This window comes from Chelon labrosus (assembly GCF_963514085.1).
Source record: "Chelon labrosus genome assembly, chromosome: 11".
In the NCBI taxonomy this organism is placed as follows: domain Eukaryota; kingdom Metazoa; phylum Chordata; class Actinopteri; order Mugiliformes; family Mugilidae; genus Chelon; species Chelon labrosus.
The window spans coordinates 27066139-27092292 of NC_140344.1; the positions used below are offsets into that span (position 1 = coordinate 27066139).

The following is a 26154-nucleotide window of genomic DNA, read 5'->3' on the forward strand; positions in this document are numbered from 1 at the left end:
TCCTACCTCAGTGGTGGTTGTTATTGTAACGAAAGGGACTTTGAAAGTGGTGAAACAAAGGAAGCGGAAGCAAAATGCCAGAAATATGCATTTAGTGTGAGGCTTTATCCCAACTTTCTTCATACTATGATTTAGACAACTGTGGAAGTGAGGAAGCTCTAGATAAAGGACTCTTACTCCATGACTTTACTTGTACTACTGGACACTACTGGAAGGGATAAACTATATTAAGTGATCTATGACCTCTTTAGGACTTAAGGGAAATGCAGCAACAGCCTTAGAACTTGTTTCCTCCTACACATCTCTAATACTCTGCCTTCTCTGAGGGGCAGTGGTCTGTAATTGACCAAATCGCAAAATTAAGGTGAAGATACTTGCAGACTTATCCACAGATTGTAGCAGGGGATCAGATTTATTCTCGGACCGATGGGGGGGCTTTACTCAATGAGTTGACCGGCTGTCCGTTAACATCATTAAAACCATTAGAAAATTTGCTTAAAAAACGATGAAGGGCAGAGCTCAATAATAGTCAGTATATTTCACTTTTGTTTTCCAATTTCATGCCCAGGCAGTCAACCCGTGTTGCAGGTTATATTGCACCGTTCAGCCCGTGCAAGATTTATAGGAGCAATATAAGCGATAACTCCTACTTAATGTCGCCAGTCCCTCCTCCGTCTCCACCGTCACTGTTGTTCAGCTCACTTTCATTTGGTTTTATGTCTCTCTACAGTATCAGGCGGAGACAGTCGGAAGACCTTGCCACTGAGGCACTGGCTGCTTTTAGGAAAATACTTGTATGCTGTGGAATCGTTATAGATTTAACTTTAAATATAGTTTTTATGTCATTTTCTAAGGCGGAATCTGAAATATGTTAAGATTTGTGACCATGAAGCTCAAGCTACAGTCGCAGTTTAGTTAATTGCCATCCAAAAAATGTGATTTGACGTTGTAAGATATGTGCAATGACACAGTGAATCTTGTGCAGATGAATAACAGGGCGGTTGAAATGGAAGGGCATGAAGGTAGTTAACGAGGGGAAGAAGATGTGGTGGCATGTGGGACTTTGACCACGGAGAGGTCAGCTATTGTAGTCTGCCCTGCTGATTATGGTTTCTTACCAACAGTCTGCAGCCTCAGCAGCAGCTGTGACCCACACCTCATGGAAGCAATTACGATTTTTCAAAAGCCTCGGAGTCCATTTGACGCAATTTATGTAAAAACTGTACTCTTTCTATGAGTCATAACTCGACACATAAATCTCAAGCAGACATACACATTTGGTTACTGACTCACCGTCTTTGACATTATAAATATTTCTCATGTGCAGCATGAAAAAAAAAAAAAAAACATCCATAAATTTGCTTAGAATTTATGGAAAATAAAATATATGCTCCTCTAGACTTCCTTCAGCATCAAAGTAATCCAACATGTATTACAAACAGTTGCTGATCAGTAATTCCTCACTTTTAATGATGCCAAAATATGAACAAATGTAGGCAGTGAAATAAAACCCTCATGGGATCAGTGCAGGCGAGATGGATGTGGTGGAGATTATTGACATCCATCAAACGTTTGTGACGTTTTACGTCTCATTCTTCTTCTAAATTGACATGGTTTTCTGGCAGCTCAAGAAAAACACTCTAATCTAATTTGAAATTGGAGATTTGTATGCATGGCTCTGTCCTTGTTAGCAGTGGGGAGACATGATCATTTTCAAAATATCTTTTGATTAGCCTCTGTGATTTGCTTGTTGGTTCTCTTCTGAGCTCCACCATCTGCTTATGGCGCCAAATGTTTGCTGCCAGATCGTTTTTTTTTTTTAACATGTTTTTCCATTTTGACTCTTTGGCCAGAGTCAGGCCATCGGTCAGCATCTGTGGCCCTGTTTTTTTTTTTTTTTTGATGTGTCCACCGCTGCTGCAACATGTCAGATCTGTGTCAGCGTGTTGAATCAGTGGCAGAATTAGTTGGTTATTAAACTTCGAAAAAACCAGAGCAAAAGAAGCGAAACTAAATTACTTTTTAATGAAAGTTCGAGAGGCACACAGAACGTCCTTCTCCTTTTTCATCTCCATCTCATCTGAAATTTTGAAATCAATAAATGTGTTCACACCAACATGATCAAATGGAATGAATAAGCTGTAGATAAACTGATCAGCATGATTCAGGAGAGGTCAGCTCTGTACTTTGGTTTGTAGCTCCTCCTAGCTTCCTAGCCTCCTAGCTAACAGTAGCTCTTCCTAGCTTCTTAGCCTCCCAGCTAACACTAGCATTTCCTAGCTTCCTATAGCCTCCCATCTAACAGCAGCCCTTCCTAGCTTCTTAGAATCCCTGCTAACAGTAGCTCTTCCTGGCTTCTTAGCCTCCCAGCTAATTGTAGCTCTTCCTAGCTTCTTAGCCCCCCAGCTAATAGTTGAGCTTCTTATCTTCTTAGGCTCCCAGCTAACGTTAGCTCTTCCTAGCTTCTTAACCTCCCAGCTAACAGTAGCCCTTCTTTGCCTCCCAGCTAACGGTAGCTCTTACTAGCCTTTGGCTTTAGTCTTTGTGACGTGTTCAAGTGCAATTTTTTGGCCACCAGACACTGGCGACATGAGGCCAGACAGCTTTCATTGCAATCATTTATGCTCTCATAATAAACTACATAAAGTCCCTTGGGCCCTATCAAATTTTTACATGATTTATTAGAAATCTCCTCAGCTTTTCAAAAGTGATCTCATTCAAATGATTTCTGATGTTGGTAAATTATTCCTGGTAGGTTTCTTTAACATCTGCTCCGGGGTTGTGTGAGAACTTCCTTAAACATGACCATGTGCTGCTCGATTCTGATCTATCTGAAGCTTTCATTTTATGCAGCACTGGGACGTTTATAAAGGCAAATAGTTCACATGTATCATAACCAAGCGTTTTACTATTTGCCCTTGGGGCCTCCAACTGACGTCATGCAAAGATGAAAAATTAAATCTGCAGGTTGTTCTTCCAAAATAAAGCAGAAATCCTCAAAAGACTGTGGAAATGTTTGTCTGCAGAGCCAGGGCGTATGTTGTTGTCTAGTATCTTGTTGTGGATCAGGATCTGGAGAGAAACGACTACCAGGGTTCTATCTGTAAACTTGTTTCTTTCTTGTGTATTTAATGCATATAAAGCAATGCAAACTTTGGCAGCTTATTACAATTGCAGTAGAAAAAGAAGTGTTTTATCTGAGAAAGAATGTTGGTGCAAAGACTTTCGGAGCTATTGCAAGGGTGTGCGAGGACTGGGAGTGTATGGAATTTCAACTGAATGTACAAGTATTGCAAGGTTAATATGAAAGTGTTGCAAGGCCACCAGACCTCAGTGTTCCTCCGACAATTTCTTTATCCTTTTTGTCTCCTCAGAATTTCAATAGGGGCGAGAGCACACAAAGTTCTCGAGCTCTATCTCTTCCGTGTGTTTCATTTTTACCGGCGAGGAATGTAAATGGTTTTTGGCGAAACAACCCATTTTCACCGGGGGCAGTTTCATTTCCGGCCGCTATTAGCTCATAAATTAGAATCTGGGTTTGTCCGAAGTCTGTGTAAAGATCTATATTCCTTCCTCCGACTGTAATTCCTGTTCTCGCTCCTTCATGTCCATGGACGTGATTGCTCTGATACATTTCGTACTGCAGCGGTGTGATTGTGTCATGAGGTGCGAAGAATACGACGCTCTTCCTGCGAGAAAAAGATGTGTACTCCATGTCCATTATGAAACCTCAGGGAACCCATTACACTCCCCTCTCCCCGAGGATTACATGGATCAGATACTGAGAAAAATAAAAAAAAACACTACAGTATTATCCATCTAATGCCCTTTTGCACCCGTCTTCCTATCCAACTTTCTCTCCCATTTTCTTTTCTCAAGTTTTTTTTTTTTTAACCTTCCTCACTACCGTTCTCTGTGTCTCCAGGGCCAGCATTGTCCAGAAGAGAATCATCTATTTCCAGGATGAAGGCTCTCTCACCATTCGATTGTGTGAGAAAGGTAATGACGGCTGCCCATCATCATTTCCTCTTTTCCCTCTCTTCTCGTCTTTTCATCCTCAGCCGCTCATCTCGGGCGCTATTATCCCTCCTTCGCGTCTTTAGGAGGAGATTACCACCAAGTCTTTCATACCTTTTAACAAAAAAATATGAAGCCAATAAATCCAGTTGGGAAAGCTGCGAGGACAATGAAGCCCGGGTGTCATGGGAACCTGTGCGGCATTTAAATATGTCACCACAGAGCAGTGCCAAAGCTTTTATGTCGCCCGTGTTTTCAGCGTAGAGAAAGGAGGCACGCCAGGTTTCGAAAAAGCCCTCATCTCACCAAATAAACACTTCACTCCTGTGAGACAGTATGGCGGCAGGACTCTCTCGGCTCCGAGGCACGCATTTTATGGTACCATAAAAAAACTAGAATGGTTTCTCGAACATAATCTCAGGGGAATTTTTACATTCATAAAATCTGCCTGTTCTCCCCAAAATCTAATTTTCCAGGCTATTATGCAAGCCAATCAAGCCGCCCCGTTTCAATTTGCGGATATAAGTCAGGCGCCTTCAATGTTCGACTCGTCCCGCTATAACTTAGATGTCAAGTGAGGATTTCTTCTGAATAATTTTGCGATTCATAAATATTCAAGTAATCCCCTTGACCTATCTTTGCAAAACATTGGTCCGAGGCAAAATTTGAATATTTATGAGCCGGCGTTAAGGCATAATGTGTCATTTAAATACCAGTTTATTCCAGGGTTGTGACTTTCTGGCCGGTTCCAAATTGTTGCCGATGATTTATGCAGGTTTACGTTTATGTCAAACCTCGTTCGTTAACTCCCAAACTCTGTTATTAACCAGCCCTGCACATCCTGTTTACTCCTAAGTCTTTTAAAAACATGCAAGTGTCTGTTTGTGTCCGTTGTCATGCTCACATCCTGTCTCCCTGCAGAGCACGTGCCCGGTGAAGCCACAGAAGTTCCTCCCATGGAGTGCTGCGCCTGTGGAACTGCCAAATACAGACTCACCTTCTATGGAAACTGGTCGGAGAAAGTGCATCCCAAAGACTATCCCAGTAAGTTCAGGCCATGGGCACTCATATACAAACGCTCTGCACATTCACCCATGTACTGTAAGTAAAGTGTTCTCTATAGACGATGATGGTTTTAGTAAAAAGATCAACGCTGCAACACAGCTCACTGAAAAAGAAACTTACTGGAATAAAAACTCTTGAAGGAACAGTTTGACACTTAAATAAGTTTGCTTATTTACTTCTATAATCCGCAGACATATAGATCAAGTTGTGGTTTCATTTATGCATGTCCACCGATCAGCCACAACATTAAAACCACTGACAGGAGAAGTAAATAACATCAACCATCTTGTGAAAACTCAATGTTCTGCTGGGAAACTTCTGGACCTGGCATTCATTCTTGTGGATGTTACTTAGACATGTAGCACCCACCTAGACCAGACCAGGCACCCCCACCCCATAGCAATGACACTCCTTGATGGCAGCAGCCATCCCCAGCAGGATGCAGCCTGACACAGACACACACACAAAAACACTTTAGGAACAACTAAACTGATCAAGTTTAAGTGATCCACAGAGGCCCCTCCCCTGAAAGGCCCCCCCACTAAGAACATTCTGTTACCAGACTCCACAGGACACCCTCAGAAGGCCCATGTCCATTCTCTGATTAGTCACAACTGTTTGGAGGCAACAAGGGAGACCGAGACAATATTAGGGCGGTGGTCATAATGTTACGCCTGATCTTATAAAAATCTTATCTTTTAGATCTTATAAACTTATTTGTCTCCTGCTCCTGTCTTCCAGGACGAGCCAACCACTGGTCCGCTCTGATTGGTGCGTCCCACTCCAGAGGGTACGTGCTGTGGGAGTATGGAGGCTACGCCAGCGAGGGAGTCCGTCAAGTCGCTGAGCTCGGCTCCCCTATTAAGATGGAGGAAGAGATTCGACAGAAGGTAACATCGCATGGAGTCTCTGTGGGTGCTCTGTCACTCCATTTTTGATGTACGTCCTCATGTCTTCCCAAATACTTCCTTCTCTCATTTTGGGCTAAACTAACTAAAGTGCTAGCGGCATCGAGAATCCTTCAGTCGCACTCGGAGTGGAACATCCATCAGTGCTTACTGAGTGTGGATATAATATGATCATCGTTATACAATGCCTATGCCCCGCTGCCATTTGTCAGAGGCTATTATGTGAGGTTAATGACAGGCTGAGGCAATAACGGTCTGAAATGGCACACACGGATCTTCCCTCTGTCAAAATGGCAGCTGACGAATGTGCAATAAAGTGAAATTCTCATTCTCACATTGGGCAAAGCGTTTTAGATCCCCGTAGTTTTAACCCGTCATTATTCTTCTCATTAAACCAGATGCATATTGACAGTGTGCACTGCTGAACTCTCCTTGAGATCAGATTCCCTCGGAAAACATCGGCAAGCTTCTTTTGAGCGAACTGTGTCTTTAGGGGATGAGATATTTTTGGAAGTCATCCACTGGATAGCACCCTGAGAGGACACGCTGTTGCCTCAGCTCCTCTATATGTGTGTGTGTGTGTGTGTGTCTGGAAACCTAAACATAGCATACAGGGAAGAGCATGACAGGACACAGCTGACAGGTTTGCTTGAGCATACTTGTACTTGTGTGTGTGTGGGTGAGTCAAATGCCTGCTTGTTTATTCAGCACCATATGGGATGGAGTAATGGGACAATATTCAATTTATTAGACGCCAGCCTATTATCAGATGCCATAACGTGTATACTGTACGTATATGCTATGATATGGGGCTGCAACAACGTGCAGATAACATCAGTACATCGATTATCGTGGAACGTGGTGTTTACGTTCAGGCCTAATCACAGCGGCTCCTGATAAAGAGACTTTATCTGAAAAAGCAACGAAGTTAAAATAAAATTAGGTTCAGATTAGAGACCTAGAAAAATGGATGCCACAGCAGCACGGTTGCTATCTAAAAGCACCTCAACAGAAAATATATGCAGGCTTTTAGTCAGTATTTGGACAATTACGGTGACTTTTATCTGATTGTTTGTCGTAACCAGAGCCTGTGAGTCGTCTTCCTTATCTGTTGTTTCTCAGACAAGAACTCAACAAAAGTCTGTCTAGAGCAGATGCTAATGGATAGCATGACAGCGCAGTTTTCCAGTGCATTTACAAGTTGCAAGCAGTTTGTTTCTGCACGTGTAGGCCTGTAAAACTGAACGACGTAGATTTCCATCGAAGTTGCGCTCTAGGCACACAAATATTCTGCAGATAAATAATTTTGGATGAATGCGTGGAATGTGGTGTTATCGCTGATGCCTCACAGCAAGAAGGGTCGACTGGTTGCTTTCTGTGTGGAGTTTGCCATGTTCTCCCTGTGTCTGCGTGGGTTCTCTCCAGGTTCTCCAGCTTCCTCCCACCGTCCAAAGACATGCTGGTTAGGTTCACTGGTGATTCTAAATTGGCTGTAGGTGTGAGTTTGAATGGTTGCCCTGTGATATACTGGAGACCTGTCCAGGGTGTACCCTGCCTCTCGCCCGATTGCAGCTTGCCCGAGACCCTCCAGAGTTCAAGTGGTTACAGAAGATGAATGCTTTTTGAATGACAATTTTGTCGATTGTCTCTCATCTGTTTTTATCCTATAAACGATATTTATAGACGACGTGCAACTACTGAGAACTGCCCACATGGCCAAGAATTGATTTTTGGTTTTATAAGTCTTGAAAGTACTGAAATATGTGAGTGAATGTGGCGCTGCTTTGTGCTACAAGAATCTTTATACGTTTTTAGGTCTCCAACACAGAATCACTCGATTTAAGTGTCCTTAAAAGTACCGCAGGATGTAGATGGCGCAACCTACGCATGTAGCCTACACCGGTGCAAGCCATTTGTACTTCAGTCTAAGACTCGCTCTGTAAAAACGCTAGTCGGCGGTGTGTCTCTGAACCTCCTCAGTTAACTTTTCCTCGATGTGTTCCACCTTTATTGATCCAAAACTATCAATTCCAAAGTTGCGGAGATGGAGAAGCAGCCATAAAGTGGAGCAACCAAAGTGGGAACACGCTACTACCAAGTGGACCAATCACAGCTCTTGAAGTCTGTGTTACTTGTGTTGCGTAGTCACATTTCTTGGGAGGTGCACGTCAGGCTACAGCGTTGGGGTCTGTGTAGGGTCTGGGAAATTACTCTGGAAAAAGCAACAAACTGCTGCAGTCAATAGACTAGAGGACAGAGTAAACTGATGTAAATGCATGTCAATGGTTAATGGTAAATATTATTTTTATTCACACACGTGTTTAGCTGTTGCCTAGTGCTCATAGGCCCTCAGGAGCGTTCCGTAAATCAGAACCACTTTATAAACCTATACACGCGGCGATAGATTTTCTCTGTGTAAACCAGCCTTAATTAATATGTCGCTCGTGTATGTGTGTGTGCGTTGATGGAGACCTTGGTGTATGGACGTCTCCGTGCATCCTCCGCCCGCCACACTCTCTTTTGCCTCCGCGGGCTCTGAAAGGTGTATCCTCGCCAGTCGTCAGGGAACAATAGTGTGTTGTTAGTGGGCTGTCAGGCTGGTGTGTGCCTGTCAGTTTAGGTTTGGTCTGTTGTGAGGAGACATTATAGGCTGACGGACAGCCCTAACTCCTCTCTTGGCTGGCTCTGTGTGCCTCTGCAGCTAACAACTACCCTGACACAATGGAAACTTCAGCCTGCTTCATGGCGCAATGAGATGGCTTGATTGTGTACAGCAGACTGGAATGTTAGCTGTTGAGCTGTTGGTTGAAACAGCTCGATTGTGCACTGTACTCTGGAATGTCAGCTATTGAGTTGTTGGACTCTCTAACAGGGAGTCTTAAGAGCTTTTTTTTAAAAGAATTTTATCCACGAATCAATACATTTTTTTCCCCAGAGGTATTCACATGATAAAATATTAATCCTGCAGAATGTTTAGTTCCTCAAGTTTCAACAAAAGAGCTCTGGTTAATTCATAGCAGCTGGCATCCAAAACCTCTTTCTTTATTATGTACGCTAAAGATTTTCCATTACCAACCAGGTGTGATAATAACGCGGCATCTTCAGGAACAAAGTAAAAAATCAAAAATCTATTTGAGTCTTCTTTGAGTGGACGAGCTGCACAGGCAACATCTTTAAGTGGACATCACTGCTGTTTTCACCAAATGGATTTGATTGTCTACCACCTCCCAAACTACATTCATCAGCGAAGAAGCTATTTCAGGGTGCTGTTGTGAGTGATGGAGAATTGGGCGTGCGATGGACTGACGAGTTTGAAGCTGAGCTGTAAAGAAAAGCTTTTGATTTGACAGTCGATGTAAGCTGGTACGCTTGTGGTGGCGCCTGGAAGAAAGGTGTCGAGAATAGAAGAGACCCTAAACAAGATTCCTCCGTAGGGTAGCTGGGCTCGGAGGTAAGGTCAAACAAGCTGCTGGTCCTTCACGGCAAAGGGTCCAAATTCAAGTGGTTCGGCCATTTGAAACGTTCACCGGGCATGACCAGACTACGGGATAGACCCAGAATTTGCTGGTGGGATTGCATATGTTTGTGGCATGATTGGCTTGGTTAATTGGTTAATTAAAGATTTTCTTTCTCGCAAATGGAAACGGACTACATGCACAATCATAAAAAATCTTAATATTATTCATAGAGTGTAATAAAACAAACGGATGATGCGTCCCCACACTAACGCTAGTATCCCAGGGGATAAGGGCGACACCATCTTTGGTGCCAAGTTTGGAGCCAGAATCTGAGCAGTATTGTCTGAGGGTGGAGCCACGTTACCACACTTCATCTAGACTCCACCAGCTACAAAGAAATGTTGGATTATACAAATTATACGGCACAATTTGGCCCAAGTCCCATCCACCTAAATGGAGGGGGTGGAGCTTATGAACTAAACTGCAGCCAGCCACCAGGGGGAGGTCTACTTGCTTTGGCTTCACTGTAGAGGAGCTGTAATGGCGTCCATTGTTTTCTACAGTCTATGTTCAGACTAGAGAGTAATTCTGTATTTTTCTTCAAGTACGCTTCAGTCTTTGTGTTGCGTCCTCACTGGGTAGAGCTTGTGGTTCAATGCCAGGGACAATGTGCCGAAGTGTCCTTAAGCAAGAGACTGAGTCCCTGAGACTGGTCCATGAATGTGTTTGTGCTTGCATGAATGAATAGGTAGATGTGTCATTGTGACTGCAAAGCGCTTTGAGTGCGCAAGACCATTTACCATTTGTTCACAAGCACTCACTTAACCTTGTAGATGAAAAATATTTTCTGTAGCTGTTAAAAAAAAAATAATAATAATAACTTTCCAAGGTTTTAGACACAGAGAAACTAAAGCACACACACACAAACATGCACACACACACACATCTCTTCTAGTCTCTGAGGCGTTGGAAGTTCAGACCGGGTGAACGTCCAAGTGGCTGCAGTAAAGGTGGGAAGCCGACGTGGGTCAGTAATCCCTGTCTTAGCTGAGAATCCCAACCATCCAGAGGAGCAATCAGCTGTGGTGATGTGTGGACAAAGCCTTAAGACCGGACTCTCCAGCCCAGCGCTGACCGGCTCTCCCCATAACTAACACAGGCCTAAGCCAAGCAGACTGGCAGACGGAGACACAGACAGACAGGCAGGCGGGCGGGCGGGCGGGCAGGGAAGGCGAGACCTGAGAGCTCTCGCTGTGATGATGTGACTACAAGCCAGAACATCTCTGTCAGAAAGGTGCTTCGTCAAATCTGACAGTGCTGCAGCTCACAGCAAGAAGATGTCAGAAAGTCATGAGGCAGCATTTAATAAGCAATCAGACATCCCACACATGCAAATATTTAGACTCGGAATAGATGTTAGCACAACAGCCTGCCCCATTTTAATAGAGTAAACTACTTCAGGTGGTAAATCGTTGCTGCATTCATTACTTTGCAAAGTCATGACCAAAATCCATTGTCTGCTGCTTGCTGGAGCTGAACTTGGTCATTATGCCGTCCATCAAACGCTCCCTGCTAAGCATGTGAGCGCAGAGAACCCGCTGGACGCAGCCCAACATGCATGAGCCTGTGGAAAATATGTGTGATAAAGCTCATTTTGAAAAGCTCCAGGCATGCAGCAGCTCATACCTGAGCGTGCACAACACACCGCTGAGCACCAGCTAAGAGTCACGGCTCAGACTCTATTCTGAAAATGGACCCAGCACCACACGCTCAGTGGCATTCACTAACAGGTCTAAACCTGCCGGTATCCTAAAGTGCTGTTGTCAATTTGCTGATGTTAATACAGTGATGTGCATGTTCTTAATAGTACTGCATGGGTAGCATTAGTTTAAATGTTGGCCTTCTGTTGATTCCCTGCACAAACTATGAAACAAAAGGTGATCGTGCCTTTATCTGTACTAGCCCCTACCACAAATCAACTTTGTAAAAACATTAGCACGGCTGACTCTCTGGTCTGTTTTAAGCAGCCTATAAAGATTAATTTATTTGGACTTGAAGTCTGTTCTTAGGTCAACATGTCCATATTGTATCTGGTTCATGTTGTTCTTTGCTCTGGATCGTCTGGAGTTGAGAACTGAAGCCACTGTTTCATCGTCTTAAATCACTCCTTCTGTGTTTTATTTGTACTTTCTTTCTCTTTTGCATTAAGTATGAAGTATTGGACGTTGGCTTGTTGGCGCATATCGCCTTGTTGCTCTCTCACCACTAGTGTAGGCTAAGGCATTATCATTCTTAAAAGAGTATTCCATCTCATTTAGCAAAACCTCCTGCCTACAACATATTTAAGCCCAACTGATGCAATGAGTAGCTTCTCATTTCTGCAACAACCATGTCTAAAGACACATCCTGTGGTCGTGGAAAAGATGTTAGCCTGTTTGAGAAGGGTCAAATCATTGGCATGCATCAAGAAGAGAAAGCATCTAAGGAGATTGTAGAAACTACTAAAACTGGGTTAAGAACTGTCCAACGCATTATTAAAAACTGGAACTCAGGGTTATGTTTAATAGTGAAAGTAAGAACATTTCCACACGTGCAATGTGAAGGGAACTCAAGGGATTGGGACTGAACAGCTGTGTAGCCTTAAGAAAACCACTAGTCAGTGAGGCTAACTGGAAAAAAAGACTTCAGTTTGCTAGGGAGCATAAAGATTGGACTCTGGAGCAATGGAAGAAGGTCATGTGGTCTGGACTTACACTCTCCAACACCTGTAGAGTTAATGGTCATATATGCTTTTCATATGTATTTTTTTCAATGCCTTTATAGAAAACAACATGCAAAATGAATGCTAGCTTTTTTTTTTTTAAGCCAAGTTTCAGAGTTTTCCTCCAAACTAAAGTTACCTGAGTCAGTAGGTTAAAAACAGACAGCTAAGAGAGATTTGTGTCCCTCCGAGTGCTAAAAGTCTCTTTTTAATGTCACCGCTCTCCCACTCAAGAAACAAAATCACCCGGCACATCTAATTATTGATTGCTTGGAAATGTCACATGCGGCGGAGAGCGTGTAACGATCACACGAGTGGAGGTTGTAAAATGTGAAGTGCTTCTGGCCAAAGAGTAAATCCACAACCTTTTTAATGCCGCAGCACACTAACGGAGGACGCGGAGGAAAAAAAAATGTTAAAAAATCGGTAGCTACCTAATTATTAGTCCCCGCGAAATGCCACGTGCTCTCAGCCAGGTGTGATCACACCGAGATCGGACAGCGAAATGTCAAGAGCTGCCGGCCAGCAAGCCGTTTGTATCAGCTTTAAAGGGGAGAAGTGTGATCACCGGCCCAGTCAATTACATTTTAATGAAGTTAATTCAGTTCTCTTGCCTCCGCTGTGATTTCAGCCGTCCTAAATCTCAAGGTGTACCGGCACTCGCTCCACGGTGCACTCGTACTCACCTCTAAAAGGATTTGTCAGTTGCGTTATTCATCTTTCCGCATGCGTCGCTCGGCAAGCGCTCCGGGGCGCTGCCTGTCATGGCTACAGCTGTTGTGAAAAGCCATTTGATGTGGGATTCTTTTGTGGTGGAAGCTTAATATGTCTTTAAAAAAAAATAAATAAAAACCAGCTCAGCTCTCGGCACCGCGGGGTGAAGTCGGCGGCTTTTCCAGCGAGACCAAAAAGGGAAGGACAGGTATAAAGACAGGTGGACGCACAGAAACACGTCTTTCTCCAAACGTTGCCCCGAGCCACCGGCCTGGACGTTTAACGCCCTCAGCCAAAGTTCCTCTCGGGGGAAAACTGCGACTGATATTTCCGCTGTACCAAGTGACACTTCTTTCCATTACAAAGTCTCGCTTTGACAGAGAGCTTAAAATGTGAAATGTGACCCTCACTCGGCCGGGGAGAGACCGGCCTGAAGCTAAAACGTCTTCCGCACGGATGTTATCAGAGTCATTTCACACGTCGGCCTATTTCTATTTTTACACACTTTATTGTTCTTTTTTATTAGATGTTCTTTTCCTACCTCTAACCTCAAATTTAGTTTCATTTCTCCCTTTTTTTACATCTTTCCTCTTGCCTTTTATTCCCTTTCCCTTTCACTTCCACCTTCCACCATTATACTTACTCTCTTTTTTCCTTCCCTCTTTCCTGTTCCATGACTTTAGCTTTTTGGGGACGGCACGGTGGAACAGTGGTTAGCGCTGGTGTCTCACAGCAAGAAGGTCCTCGGTTCGAATCAAAGAGGGTTTCGATTCTCAGGCCTCAAGCCTTTCTGTGTGGAGTTTGCATGTTTTCCCCATGATGGTGGGAGGAACATGGGTGCTAGGCGCCGGGTCAGGTTGGCCCACAATGGCGGCGTGCTCGGTCGCAGCGGCCCAGGACTAACCCTCCATCCGACCAGACATTTTCGTCGTACAATGTATAATAACCTTACTTTACTTTACTTTCCTCTTTCATTTACGTTAGCTGACATCTTCCCAAGCTTCCATCTTTCTTTTCCTCCTCCCTCATTTGTGTCCTTCTCCTTCCCCCTTTTCCCTTCATACCTGTTTTTATTTCCATCCATCCATTTCCTCTCCCTTCTCTGCGTTTTCTCCGAACACCTCACTGCCTAACTGATTGACATCCCTTCGCAAACGGCTCCCAACTTTTTTCTCACGCCCTCATGAGCATATAATTTTCCTTCTCTCTCTCTCTGTCTCCCTCTCTCTCTCTCTCTGCCTTTCTCCTTTCTTTCTCTTCCCTTCTAATAGTGTTTTTATTACCTCCCCTCCTCGTTCTGAAAGGCCTTATTTCACACAGATTGTCAGCGAAGGGTGGAGGGTGAGGCGAAGGGGAATAGGCAGGGAGGGAGAAGAGGACCTGGAGAACTATCCTTCACTTTCATCTCTCTACTCAAAACACTTCACAGGAAATTGCTGCAGACGGGCTACAGATAGACAGACAGACCGACCGGCGGAGAGGCGGACACAGAGGCGGACAGGCGAACACACACTCGCGCACATGCACACATGCACACACCGCTCCCTACGTCTTTATTGCTTCCCATAGAAGTCTGGATTGCACCAGCGAGCGAGACAAAGACAACACAAGGAGCTGTGAGAGTGCTCCGAAGTCTTCCTCCCATTCTTTCCTCATGCCCGACACCTGTCAGATTAAGGGCAGAGGAAGTAATGCTAAGTGATGCACTTCCTCTGCGTGCGCGTTCGCAAAAACCGACGGCGCTCTCCGAGATGTATTGCCGAGGGAGCCGTCTTTGTGGCTCTGCTCGGGGATGCCTCAGCGGGGAGTTTTTGGTAGTTAGCCAGAATAGCTGGGAGTAGCAGTCGGCTGCAGCCTCCACAGCTCCTTCTCTACCTCTTAATCTACATTTCATAGTCTGACAGAGAGAGAGCGAGAGAGAGAGATGCACCTTCTCATGCTCCTCTACCAATATTTTTTTTTTAACCATGCAAAATGTCTGCATAAAATCAAATAAAAAGCTGCTTAAAGTCACATTTTACACAGCTCCTGATTTTGATTTAAATTTATTCTATTAAATTAAACATTTGTTAGTTTAACTCAGACCTTATTTAGCCTCATTATCATCATACATCTTTAATTTGTGCATTTTCATTCTTTACCAGCATCCTGCATACAGATGCTGTTTCAGCTTACAGGCACAGCAAACGGTAGCTTACAGGTTTTATTCTTGTCTGTTGCAAGGTTAAGGAACATGCATTCCTTACGAGACTCGACCAGATAGTAGTACAGTGACTTACATACAATTTTACTCTGTACCAACGAAATAGACTGACTTCACACAGCACGCATGCATGTCATTCTGGCTATTTGAACATAGTCATTCAAGTCCCGGACTGTTTTGCTCGCTTGTCCTTATTTGAATTTTTCCTGCAAGTTGTATCCAGAGTTCTGACTCATAGTCTGTATAAAAGTCATGGCCACCTACCTTCACCCTGGTACATGGACCACAAGCTGGAGTGTTCTTGAGCAAGACACAGACCTGGCTCTGGTTTTTGCGTGAATGTGTGTGTACTAAGCGTCGTACAGACTGTGCCGCGAAGTTTTAAGCATCATGTCGACTAGTCACCGATCACGTGACAATAACAACATGGACGCCTCCTAGAAGACGGGTGAGCCCAGCGGGTCGTTGCAGCAAACTAGCAGCGGTTCATCGGTTTTCTGTGCAGGGGCAGGCTTGAAGCTAGCGACTGAGACCACAAACCCTGACTTCTATTTGCCCCCTGCTGGCCACTAGAAGTAATGCAGGGTTTAAGTTCAACTGCACCTGACGAGAGGTTTCAATCGAATTTCCAAGTCCGCTCTGTAAATCTAGAACCTTCTCTGCTCCCATCAAGTTACGTATCACCTCTGATACTGTGGATTTTAAATAAAAACCGATGAAGTAAGTCCCAACAAAAAGTATACTGGTCTGTGGTTAAAATGTTGTGCATATGAATAAAACTTCTTAGAGGAGGTTAGATTAAACCTTTTAGAAATAAAACGTATCAAATATCCACTTCAGAACCGTCTAATGTATGTGTCTCTACTATTTTCCACCTATGTTTCCAAAAAAAAAGTTTGGCTGGTGAGATGTCGGACATTTTGTGCAACGCTTTTGTTGCACATGACACACCCATAGACTGTATATAAATATGGACAATGCATCCCCATCTCCTTACATTGTTCAAACTGACGCTATTTTCCCGGGGATACGGGGCAGTACCATCTTGCGAGTTTGGAGCCAGAGTCTGATCAGTGCGGCCCGAGAGCGGTACCTATTTTTTTATACTTTTTTTTTGTACAAGTCGGTACTGCTTTACAGAACGGTCGCCACTATGTCACATCCTGTTTCTATAGCGTCAAATAACTAACTAAAATGAAACTTATCAGAAAAATGGACACTTGAACATGCATCAACATTATATTAACTACCTAAAATGACAGAAACCATCCTTGAAAATTTTTTTTTTAACCTGTACTTTAGTGATTTAGTTTGACCCAAGTCCCATCCACTAACATGGAGGAGGTGGAGCTTATGACCTATACTGCAGCCAGCCACCAGGGGGAGCTCTACTTGCTTTGGCTTCACTTTAGAGGAGCAGTTCTGCCGTCCATCTTTATACAGTGTACGGTTCTAACCACGACCAGGATGTCCCCTACATAACACAACAGGTTTCAGCTTTCTAGCTTATATAGACTTTTAAATATCCATTTGAGACTTCACAGAGGACAACAATGAACTACCAGGTCTTAAAAGGTATAAGGAGAAGTTAAAGTAACACTAAAATGACATTTACAGCTTTTCTGTCACCACCTCTGCTTTTCATCATTATTTCTAATGCATTTATTCCGTTAAGTTTGGTAGCTTTTTATATTCCCGGAAGCGGTATTACTGCCTAAAATTAGTGGCATAGTGTTGGTGAAATGTGACTTGAAGGTCATACAGCTCAATAAGCTTACAATAACTAAATAATTTTGGGTGGCTGAGCCTATTGTTTGACCAATCAATGGCATTCAATGTGTGATTCTGCAAAATCCATGTGTGGAAACACTAATTGAATAATTTTATTCATTCGTCTTCAACGTATTGTTAAAGTCATTTTACTAATTGTAATTGTAGTGTTTGTCTCAGTCTGTCATTTTTCTCTTTTCTGTCCATCGTAAATACGCTTAACTCTAACAGTTTTGAACTTTCATAGCCATTGTGATGGATAGTCTAGACGATAAATAGCGTCTTCATTCTGCAGTAGCATGCTGTCGTTTTTAGCTCTCCCTTATAAACCCACTCATGGATGTGGAAGTGCTCGTTGCGAGTACACGGCGCCTGCTGTGTCACTTCATGTGTTTGCCCCTTTGGGAAACAGGAAGTGATAGGCAGCTTGTCAAGCCTTCTCGACTAATGGCGCACGCCGACGGTGTTTCTTGGTTAGAAACGTGGGGGATAATTTTACATTCATTCCACGATCATTATTCACCGCAGAGTGACTCTCATCTTGATATCAGTTGGTTGGAGGTGCCTTGACGGATTCCCGCTGCCGCCTCGCCGCCGACCTGACGCTTCGCTCTTCCCTCAGCCTCCGGGCGTCTTCGGGTTTAATCAGACGCACACATCATCTTCGTCACAAAACAAAAATGAATACCCTCTTAACCCCGGCTCGGCTGATCTGCAAGCAAACGGTGATTGTTTTTTAGCGTTTCATTCCACGACACAAGCGTGCATGTCTGAGCTGCACGCACGCTTCGTTGGGCTCAGGGATTTGACAGCGTTTGTCAAGCTGGTCATACAGCAGGTTGCCGTGAAGGGTGTTGTCAGCCGCACTATATTTGGACTTTTTTTCGCTCGGCTCCGAGAGCGAGAGGTGGGTGGAAAAAAATGAGAGACGGCTCTGGCTCTGTGTGAATGTGCGTCTGCTGGGTGTGTGCACATCATCCTCCTCTGTGTATGTGTGTGTCTTTGTGATTTGTTCACACGTGGGAGCGGCGTTATATAGCGCTATCTTGACTTCTTGCTGTGAAAGAGTGAGAGGTAGTTAAGTCAGCGAGCAGCTGATGACAATGGGATGTACACACACACACAAATGCACACATCACTCTCACACATTCGGTCCTGGGGGGATTTCCGGAAAGCTTTTGGCGGCTGACAGACGGACAGCATCTCACAACTGACTCTAATTGGCTGAGAGTTTCTGGAGGGAGACAACTGGACGACTGAAGCGGAGGACAGTGACAGCCGACGCACATCCTCCCTTGTTCTAGAAATCATCTCATTTCTTTCCCCGTCTCATCTCGGCCCACAGCGCCAATTAATCACCGCGTCTTAGATATTTTATTACATCCTTCCCCATCCCTGCATCTGAAGACGTCTTGTTAATGTCTCTAATATTGTACTAACACTGAGACATTATGGGTGGGTGGAGTTGAGGGGGGGTTAACTTCTTCATGCACAAATGTGAGTTTTTGAGGCAGCATCACCGCATACAACGTGTAAAAGGAAGTGGATGAGACGAGATGCTTGTTCGGTTCAGATTCAGACGTGTGTTTTTTTGCAAGTCTAGAACTTTTTTGCATATCTCAGAGCCGTCACAGAAACAACTGATGTTCATGTTACGTCGTGAAATAAGACAGTTACTGTGTTATAGTTATAGTGTGAAGAGGTGCTGCCTTTTTTCTTTTTTTGCATTAAATCAGTTTGTCAGCTCTCTTCAAGGATCTCAGACTTCTAGGAGCGACTCTGTCTCCTAGAAAATACATTTCTCTGCAACTAAACTGCGACTGCACACACGTTCTGAAGGCACTCTTACTGAGGAAGAAGTTTTCTATTAACGTAATGGAAACCTCAGTTGGACAGTTCTTTTTAGATTTTAGTAGTTTCTACAATCTCCTTAGATGTTTTCTCTGCTTGATGCATGCCAATGATAATTAAAGGCAAATTGCTATTTTTTTACAATCTGGACTTTATTTCTGGCATAAAATACGATCGTTTACTCACCCATATAACTTTGGTGTCATTTGGAGTCATTCGGACGATATTTAGATCCGCGTATATAGATATAGTGGGAGTGACTGGGGCACCGAAACGTAGCCTCTAACTAACGCATTATCTGCCGCGAAACTCGTTCATTTCACCAATATTTTGTTATGATACGCTAGTGCTATTCCCCGTTGAGTCCAGAGTTACCTGTTATCTATTCACGGACGTGCAGCGGTTTGTTGTTCTTTGGCCAGCTGTTCCTCTCTCTGCCTCCGCATCCTTCTTTCAACAAGCTCCTCATCCGTATACTCTGGCTCAAAACGGTAAGAACGTCCATCATGAACAAAGTCGTCGTCCACAACCTCAGAATCAGAAAAATATTCAGGCATATTGCAAAAAACTAGCAGTAGCAAATTACAGGTAAACAAGCGGTGCGTGGTGCACGCGGCGCTCAGAGATGACATCATCCAGGTCAGAGGTTAGTAGGTCAACCTACAGACCCCGGATGATGATAACAGGTAACTCCGGACACAACGGGGAATAGCACTAGTGTATCATAACAAAATATTGGTGAAATAAATGAGTTTAGCGGCAGATAATGTGTTATTTAGAGGCTGCGTTTCGGTGCCCCAGTCACTCCCACTATATGGATATACACGGATCTAAATATCGTCAAAACGACTCCAAATGACACAAAAGTTATATGGGTGAGTAAACGATCGTATTTTATGCCAGAAATAAGGTCCAGGTTGTAAAAAACGGTAATTCCCCTTTAAATCCAGGTGGAGACTTTTTTTTTTTGGTGTAGTTAACAACCATTCGTCGACTAAAACAATGAAAGACTTTCTCTAATTAGAATTTTCATTTGAAGTCTAAATCAAAAATGGCTGTCCAAATGAACACTGGTGTCCTGCTGCAAATATATTAAACATTACACACTACACACCAGTATGTTGCATTGTCACCGTGAGCGCTTTGCATTCGGCTCAAAGCACGCCTCAGTTCAGCTTCACAGAGTCAGTAGCATGGCTGCAAACGCTTGCTTTTTTCCACCCGATTGAAGCGTGGTCTGTTTGCCCAAATTGAATTCCGGTGTCAGGTCTGGGAGCTTCTACCTCCCCGAGAAAGAGACAAATTCAAAACTTGAAAAGTCAAATTCAGTCAATCGTAAACAGCACAGAGTTATTTCTCTCCTTCATCCCCCGTTTTTGATAAGAAGCAGCACGTATCAGCTTGGCCGGCGAACATTAACGTGCACATTATGGACATCAATGCACAGGATTTTCTGGTATTGAAATTGAGTTTACTCCTCCTCCCGCACGGAGGAGTCCAACATGAAAGTTGATCGTAAAGCTTTCAAATGCTTTTAACGCGTCCGGAGACAAATAAACTTTAGAAAGACTACCTGATGCAAATAGGATTTTTACAGCGAGTTATTAGTAGCAGCGGACTGAGAGGGTTTACAACTCAATTTCAATCTGCTGTCAGGCAAGATGACGACATCTCTCACAGCACATCTCATGCCTCCGTCTGTCTTTCATCTGGTGTTGAAAGGCTTTAACGCTTCACTTTGTAGCGGGACTTCATTTAAGCTCAACGCTCAGATGCACTGAGGGAATTTTTGCCTTCACAAGTCACTGTTGTATCATATCCTCTTTACTGCGGAGACGACTGCTGCCTCTGAAGAGCCTTTTATTCCACTATTTGCCCACTTTTTAATTCCTTAATGCCTTTTTTTTGTGACAATTCAGCCGTCTTGTTTAATTATCTGGGTCTATTTAAAGTTGTATGTCATGATGTTCTTTTTTGAGCATGCTGCATGTGATCCAGCTGATTTTAGAAATGATCTTTTAAAGGCAACAGTCAAATTCTGTCTGCAGAAATAACATGACAGCAGAGCCAAGTGAGGGATGTACAAGCGATGAATTGGATTAACAAGTGTTGTGTGTTGTAATAACTCCTGCCCCGACATAAATGTTTAATAAGGCGTTTCAAAATGCACGGCGCCGAGAGAAAGCAGTGTCCGCGATGGATCGTTTTTTGACTCGGGAGTAAAGATCCCTCTGTCAGCAAATCAATGCAGGAGATTGAGGCCGTTGCGGGACAGTTTGTTTGGCCGGCTGGCACCACAGGGCCCGTCCTGTCCTTGGCATGTCTAACTTTGTTTTATCTTGTTGGGTCATTTTACTTCCCTGTCAAGGTTTCTTTTCTCTTTTGTTCGGAGCAAGGGGAGTTGGAGAAGAAAGGACACTGGATTTTAGGGATGTTGTCAGTGTGATGGCACAACAGGTGTTTAAACCATAGACTGTATATAAATATGGACAATGCGTCCCCACCTCCTTACACTGGCCAAACTGACACTATTTTCCCGGTGATACAGGGCAGTACCATCTTGCGAGTTTGGAGCCAGAGTCTGATGAGCACAGTCCGAGAGTGGAGCCAGCTCCCTCGGTCCTGAGGGACCAATTTTACGGAACAGTTGGCATGGCAACTGGGGGTCACCATTATGTCACTTGTAACTAACTAACGAAAACTAAACTTATCCAATAACACTTGAACATGCATCAACATTATATTAACTACCTAAAACGACTGAAACCATCCTTGAAAAAACATTCAGCCCAAGTCCCGCCCACTAACATGGAGGGGGTGGAGCTTATGACCTATACTGCAGCCAGCCACCAGGGGGAGCTCTACTTGCTTTGGCTTTTTTGGAGGAGCAGTTCCCCCGTCCATCTTTATACAGTCTATGATTTAAACCTAGAGCAGAACATTCTTGAGGTGCCCAAAGGACGCTAAAGCTGACTGAACACAAGGGCGTGTCCCACTCACTATTTTCATCTCCTGGTGTTTTCCATTTTTTACGGCTTTATCTTTTATGCTCTTCACATTCTTATAAATGTGGCATCTCATGAACTCCTCAAGATAATTTCTTCAAATTTAGCACAAACCCTCACTTTAACAAAGTTAATGAACGTATGAATAGATTAGATTTTGATGGTCAAAGAGCCAGGTTTTTGGACACAACTCAAGAATTCCAATATATAATAGGATAAAATGATGAGGCGACGGCGGCATTGTATTTCCAGATGGTCAACTTCCCTGTGGTGTGATGATTGAGTTGAACTAAATTCCTTTATTGTCATTGCACCAAACAAGTACAACGAGATTTTGGTGTGCAGCTACCCATCAGAGGCCAGTGTGCCGAAAAAAACACATTAAATACGAAAATCTAAATATGAAAAATAGTGTGAAGGTGCATTAGTGCACAATAATAGAAGTATTTTGCAGTATTATGCAGTTTTAGTCATGCAAAGTTATGCTGTAGTGTCGCGTTTCAGTGATAGTTCTGACTGGAGCACTTAATGGACTGAGCATTCATGGATATTGAAACTGTTCCTAAGCAGTGTTGCTAGATGGGAAATGAAGAAATATCGTACTGTCGCTTTAAAATTATCGTATTTTGACCCAAACAATCATATGTACTAAAAAATTTTTTCAAGGACTGTGCATTCAAAATCATTATTCTATTCTATGTGCATGTAACTGTATTAACTTAAGGAATAAACACTCGGCCATTTGAATGAAACAACTGCTTATTCATTGTCAGTCAAATGGCAAGTCGTATTTTTTCCCTTTTATATCGTAAAGGCTCTGAAACTATTGTATTAATACGATAATTGGTGTATATCTGGCAACACTGGTGCTAAGTCTCGAGGTCCATGTGTGAAAGGGACGGCAGGATTTTAAAAAAGAGCTGTGGCACGAGTGTAAGGTGTCCCTGCAGACGCTGCTTGCTTTTCTGAGGCAGTTCAAAATCAAAATCTTCTCCTCATATATTATACAATCAAAATATTAGTCGACCATGTAGCTGCAGTTCTAGTTTCTCATTTTATCTGATTCATATCTTCGTCCTCTTGTCGTGCAGCTGTCGTGATCCAGATGTGAGACGATCTGGGCCTCCTTTAATTATTGCTCTGTGATGATAGCAGTAAGGTTTACTAGCAGCAGAAGGTGACTGTCTGACTGGATTTTATTGAGCCGTCACATTACTCTCAGATTTCCTCCCCGGGTGAGCTTAATGCCGGAGCGCCTTAATGCCGGAGACGCCTCTGACTGACCGACGGACCTCAGAGTCGGGAGCAGCAGTGCACATTCTGTTCTGGTTGGGGATGAGTCGAGCAGCTGTTTTCCCTTGTGGAGACGCTGGAGGGGTTAGTGGACTTTATCCATTTAACTGCATCATCCTATGGCGTTACACTGAGGTGCATTGTGGGAGGACTCTCCAGTGTAACTTCAACCAAAGTGAGAGCTGTGTCTGATTATAATTAAACAAGACACAGTTATATTTAGTCCATTTGTCGACTTTCATATATTAGGTTTTATGTTTTTTTGCTACTTCCTGCTTTACTTTGAAAGGATCCTTATCCTGTGTTGTTTAGCTAGTTGTGCTTCCTGTCTTTATCTTTTCCTTCCATTGTGATGGTTCTCAACAGTTTTTTCTCGCTCACGCCACTGTTAGCCAACTACTCTGACTGAATAACTCTGGCCCAGAGTTACACTTTCCTCCTTTGCCACAATAGACCAAAACCTGTTTGGACGGCGGCACTGCTCCTTAAAAGTGAAGCCAAATCAAGTAGAGCGCCCCCTGGTGTCTGGCTGCAGTATAGGTCATAAGCTCCACCCCCTCCATGTTAGTGGATGGGACTTGGTCCAAATTAAAACACTAAAATACACGTCAAATACATTTTTTTTCAAGAATGGTTTCTGTCATTTTAGGTAGTTAATATAATCTTGATGAATGAATTTTAGGTAGCGCAGAGTGTAGTATTAATTAAACAAAAACGCGAGTGAGTCTGGAGGAAGTGTGGGTGGGGCGTCAATCGCCGCTCCACGTGTCTCCACTCTCAGACTGTACTCATCAGACTCTAGCTCCAAACTCACAAGATAGTGCCGCCCGTATCCCCGGGAAAATAGCGTCAATTTGGCCAATTCAAGGAAGTGGCAACGCATTGTCCATATTTATATACAGTCTATGCTTTTTGCTGCTAGCCTTCACCTGGATCACCGAGAAATACTCTGCAAAGGAGAATTTAAATAATGTATGAAGTAAAAAATACGACATTTGCAAGGTGGACCTGGTCATGTGGCATCAGGACAAGCAATCATATTCATCCACATACACATGGGACAGCCAGGGAACACATAGACATGTGGGTTGGGTATATTGAATGGTATAAATAAACACAATAAAAACAATAGTAAAGATGCACAAGGGTATGTATGCAAAAGAGTCCAAAAAGTTATAAAAAATCTAATCATTTTCAATAAAACTCTTCTATGAAAACACATAAAATGTGTGACATAAATCCAACAACATAATCTATAACGCTATAAAACCACCCAGTAAAACTTGTTAATGGAAAAGTCCTCTTTCATACCCCTTGGAAATAAGCTTTTAAAAGAGAAAATTCCAGGCTTCTCTCATTTTTCTGATAAAATTATGTGAGATTTACAAAGTTGCAGGAAATAACTTGTGGTGAAGTTGTGTTTTTTTTTTTCCCCCCTCAGCCATACTTTCCAAGGTCAAAAGTGAACGTCATTCTCAGCATTCACATATTTTCCACGGCTTCATTTTCCATGCCTTCACGCTTGAGTTAGCATCTACGCTTCCCATAACCAATATTGATCCTGTGGGGAGGGTGCAGAGATAAGGCTGCATACCTTCACTCCCCTTTTCTTAATCCTTTGTTCCTATTCCACAGGTATTGCATTTCTGCAGCCGCCGCTCTGCACGTTTGCATCTGCAGCTTGTGCATTCGCATGAGCGTGCACGCATGTGTGTGTGTTTGTGTGCCTCCGTCCTCTTTCTAATTGTGAATTTGTATTCATTAAAAACCCACGGATGAAAACACTAAAATGCGAGTCCACACCTGTTGGAGACGGGTCAGGATTAACAGCGGTCCACCGTCCCCTCTCCTTCTCTCCTCTCTTATCAATAATCACAATCACATCATGAATCCCCAATTATCTCCCGAGCCGCTGCCCCCCCGCATGGCGAAATCCTTGCCCGTCTTCCAGTTTCCAAATAATGACGAGATTTTTTATTTTTTATAAAGCTATTAACATGCTTCCCGCCACCGATTTTCATCCTAATTATTCTGTCCTGTTGTATCTCATTAATGTGGAGAGGGAAGATTAGGATTTGATCAAAAGGGGAGTGTTTGGCTGAGTGGGCCCGTAAGACGGAGCCGGTACGATCAGTTGCGTTATAGTTATTTGCTTGTCAGTCTTTTGTGTATATGTTGCGGACATAAGGGGGATGTTGTTAGCTTCACACGACTACCAGGTAGCAATATGTCGGGAGTTTTATAATGAGGCGTCTTCTTTCATGTGGACCGAAGCTTTAATCCCCCAACACATCAGCAGCATGACATATGGTAAACAGTGCATTGTTTGTCACCTTCTTTTTTATTCATTTTACTTTTATTCTGTTTTTCTTTTCTGCATCCATCTGCTGCGTTCTTCCTCATTTATTATCCAAACTCATTTATTTATTTATTTATTTTTTTTATCGTTTTATTCCCACTTCCTCCCACCTCTAATGTTTTCCTTCTATATCGTTTTTCCCAGGAGAATTTTATTTAACAGATTTTCTTTAGAGCCGTGCACGTTGCTGTTTGTTTTACATAACTAGTCACAGTCTAGAGGAAGAGCAGTGCAGTTTAAATTAAATTGATTAAAATGTCGTATGACTAAAGGAATTACAAATATTGAAATGGATATTAATGAAAAATCTAATGCAGGGTATACGGTGATCAGTCGTAACATACCGTGCACCTTCTATAAATTCAAGTAAGGTAAATGTTTGTCATATATGATAAGAATAGAAGCAGTGAGGTTCAACTTCAGTCTTTTTTTCCTGGTTTAAGCCCATAGGTGCCTCATACACCGATTAGGCATAACATTATGACCACCTTCCTAATATTGTGTAGGTCTCCCTTGTGGAGACTCATCAGAGAATGGACATGGGCCTTCTGAGGGTGTCCTGTGGTGTCTGGTAACACAATGTTGTTAGTGGGGGGGTCTTTGAAGGGAGGGGCCTCTGTGGATCATCCCACAGATACTTGATCAGTTTGGGATCTAGTGAATTTGGAGGCCAGGTCAACACCTTGTGCTGTTCTTCATGTTTTTTTTTTGTGTTTTTGTGTGTGTGTCAGTGTCAGGCTGCATCCTGCT

General features: G+C 43.3%; 1 protein-coding gene across 1 annotated transcript in view; it reads left to right on the plus strand.

Annotated features, from left to right (window-relative positions):
* spon1b (spondin 1b) overlaps window positions 1-26154 on the plus strand; it is a gene marked incomplete at its 3' end in the record, with an annotated part of 103159 nt that overhangs the window by 30514 nt on the left and 46491 nt on the right. Inside the window, exons 4-6 of the mRNA XM_084554939.1 lie at window positions 3926-3999; window positions 4939-5061; window positions 5824-5972. Of these exons, the coding sequence (XP_084411065.1) occupies window positions 3926-3999; window positions 4939-5061; window positions 5824-5972 (346 nt within the window). The remainder of the gene's footprint in view (window positions 1-3925; window positions 4000-4938; window positions 5062-5823; window positions 5973-26154) is intronic.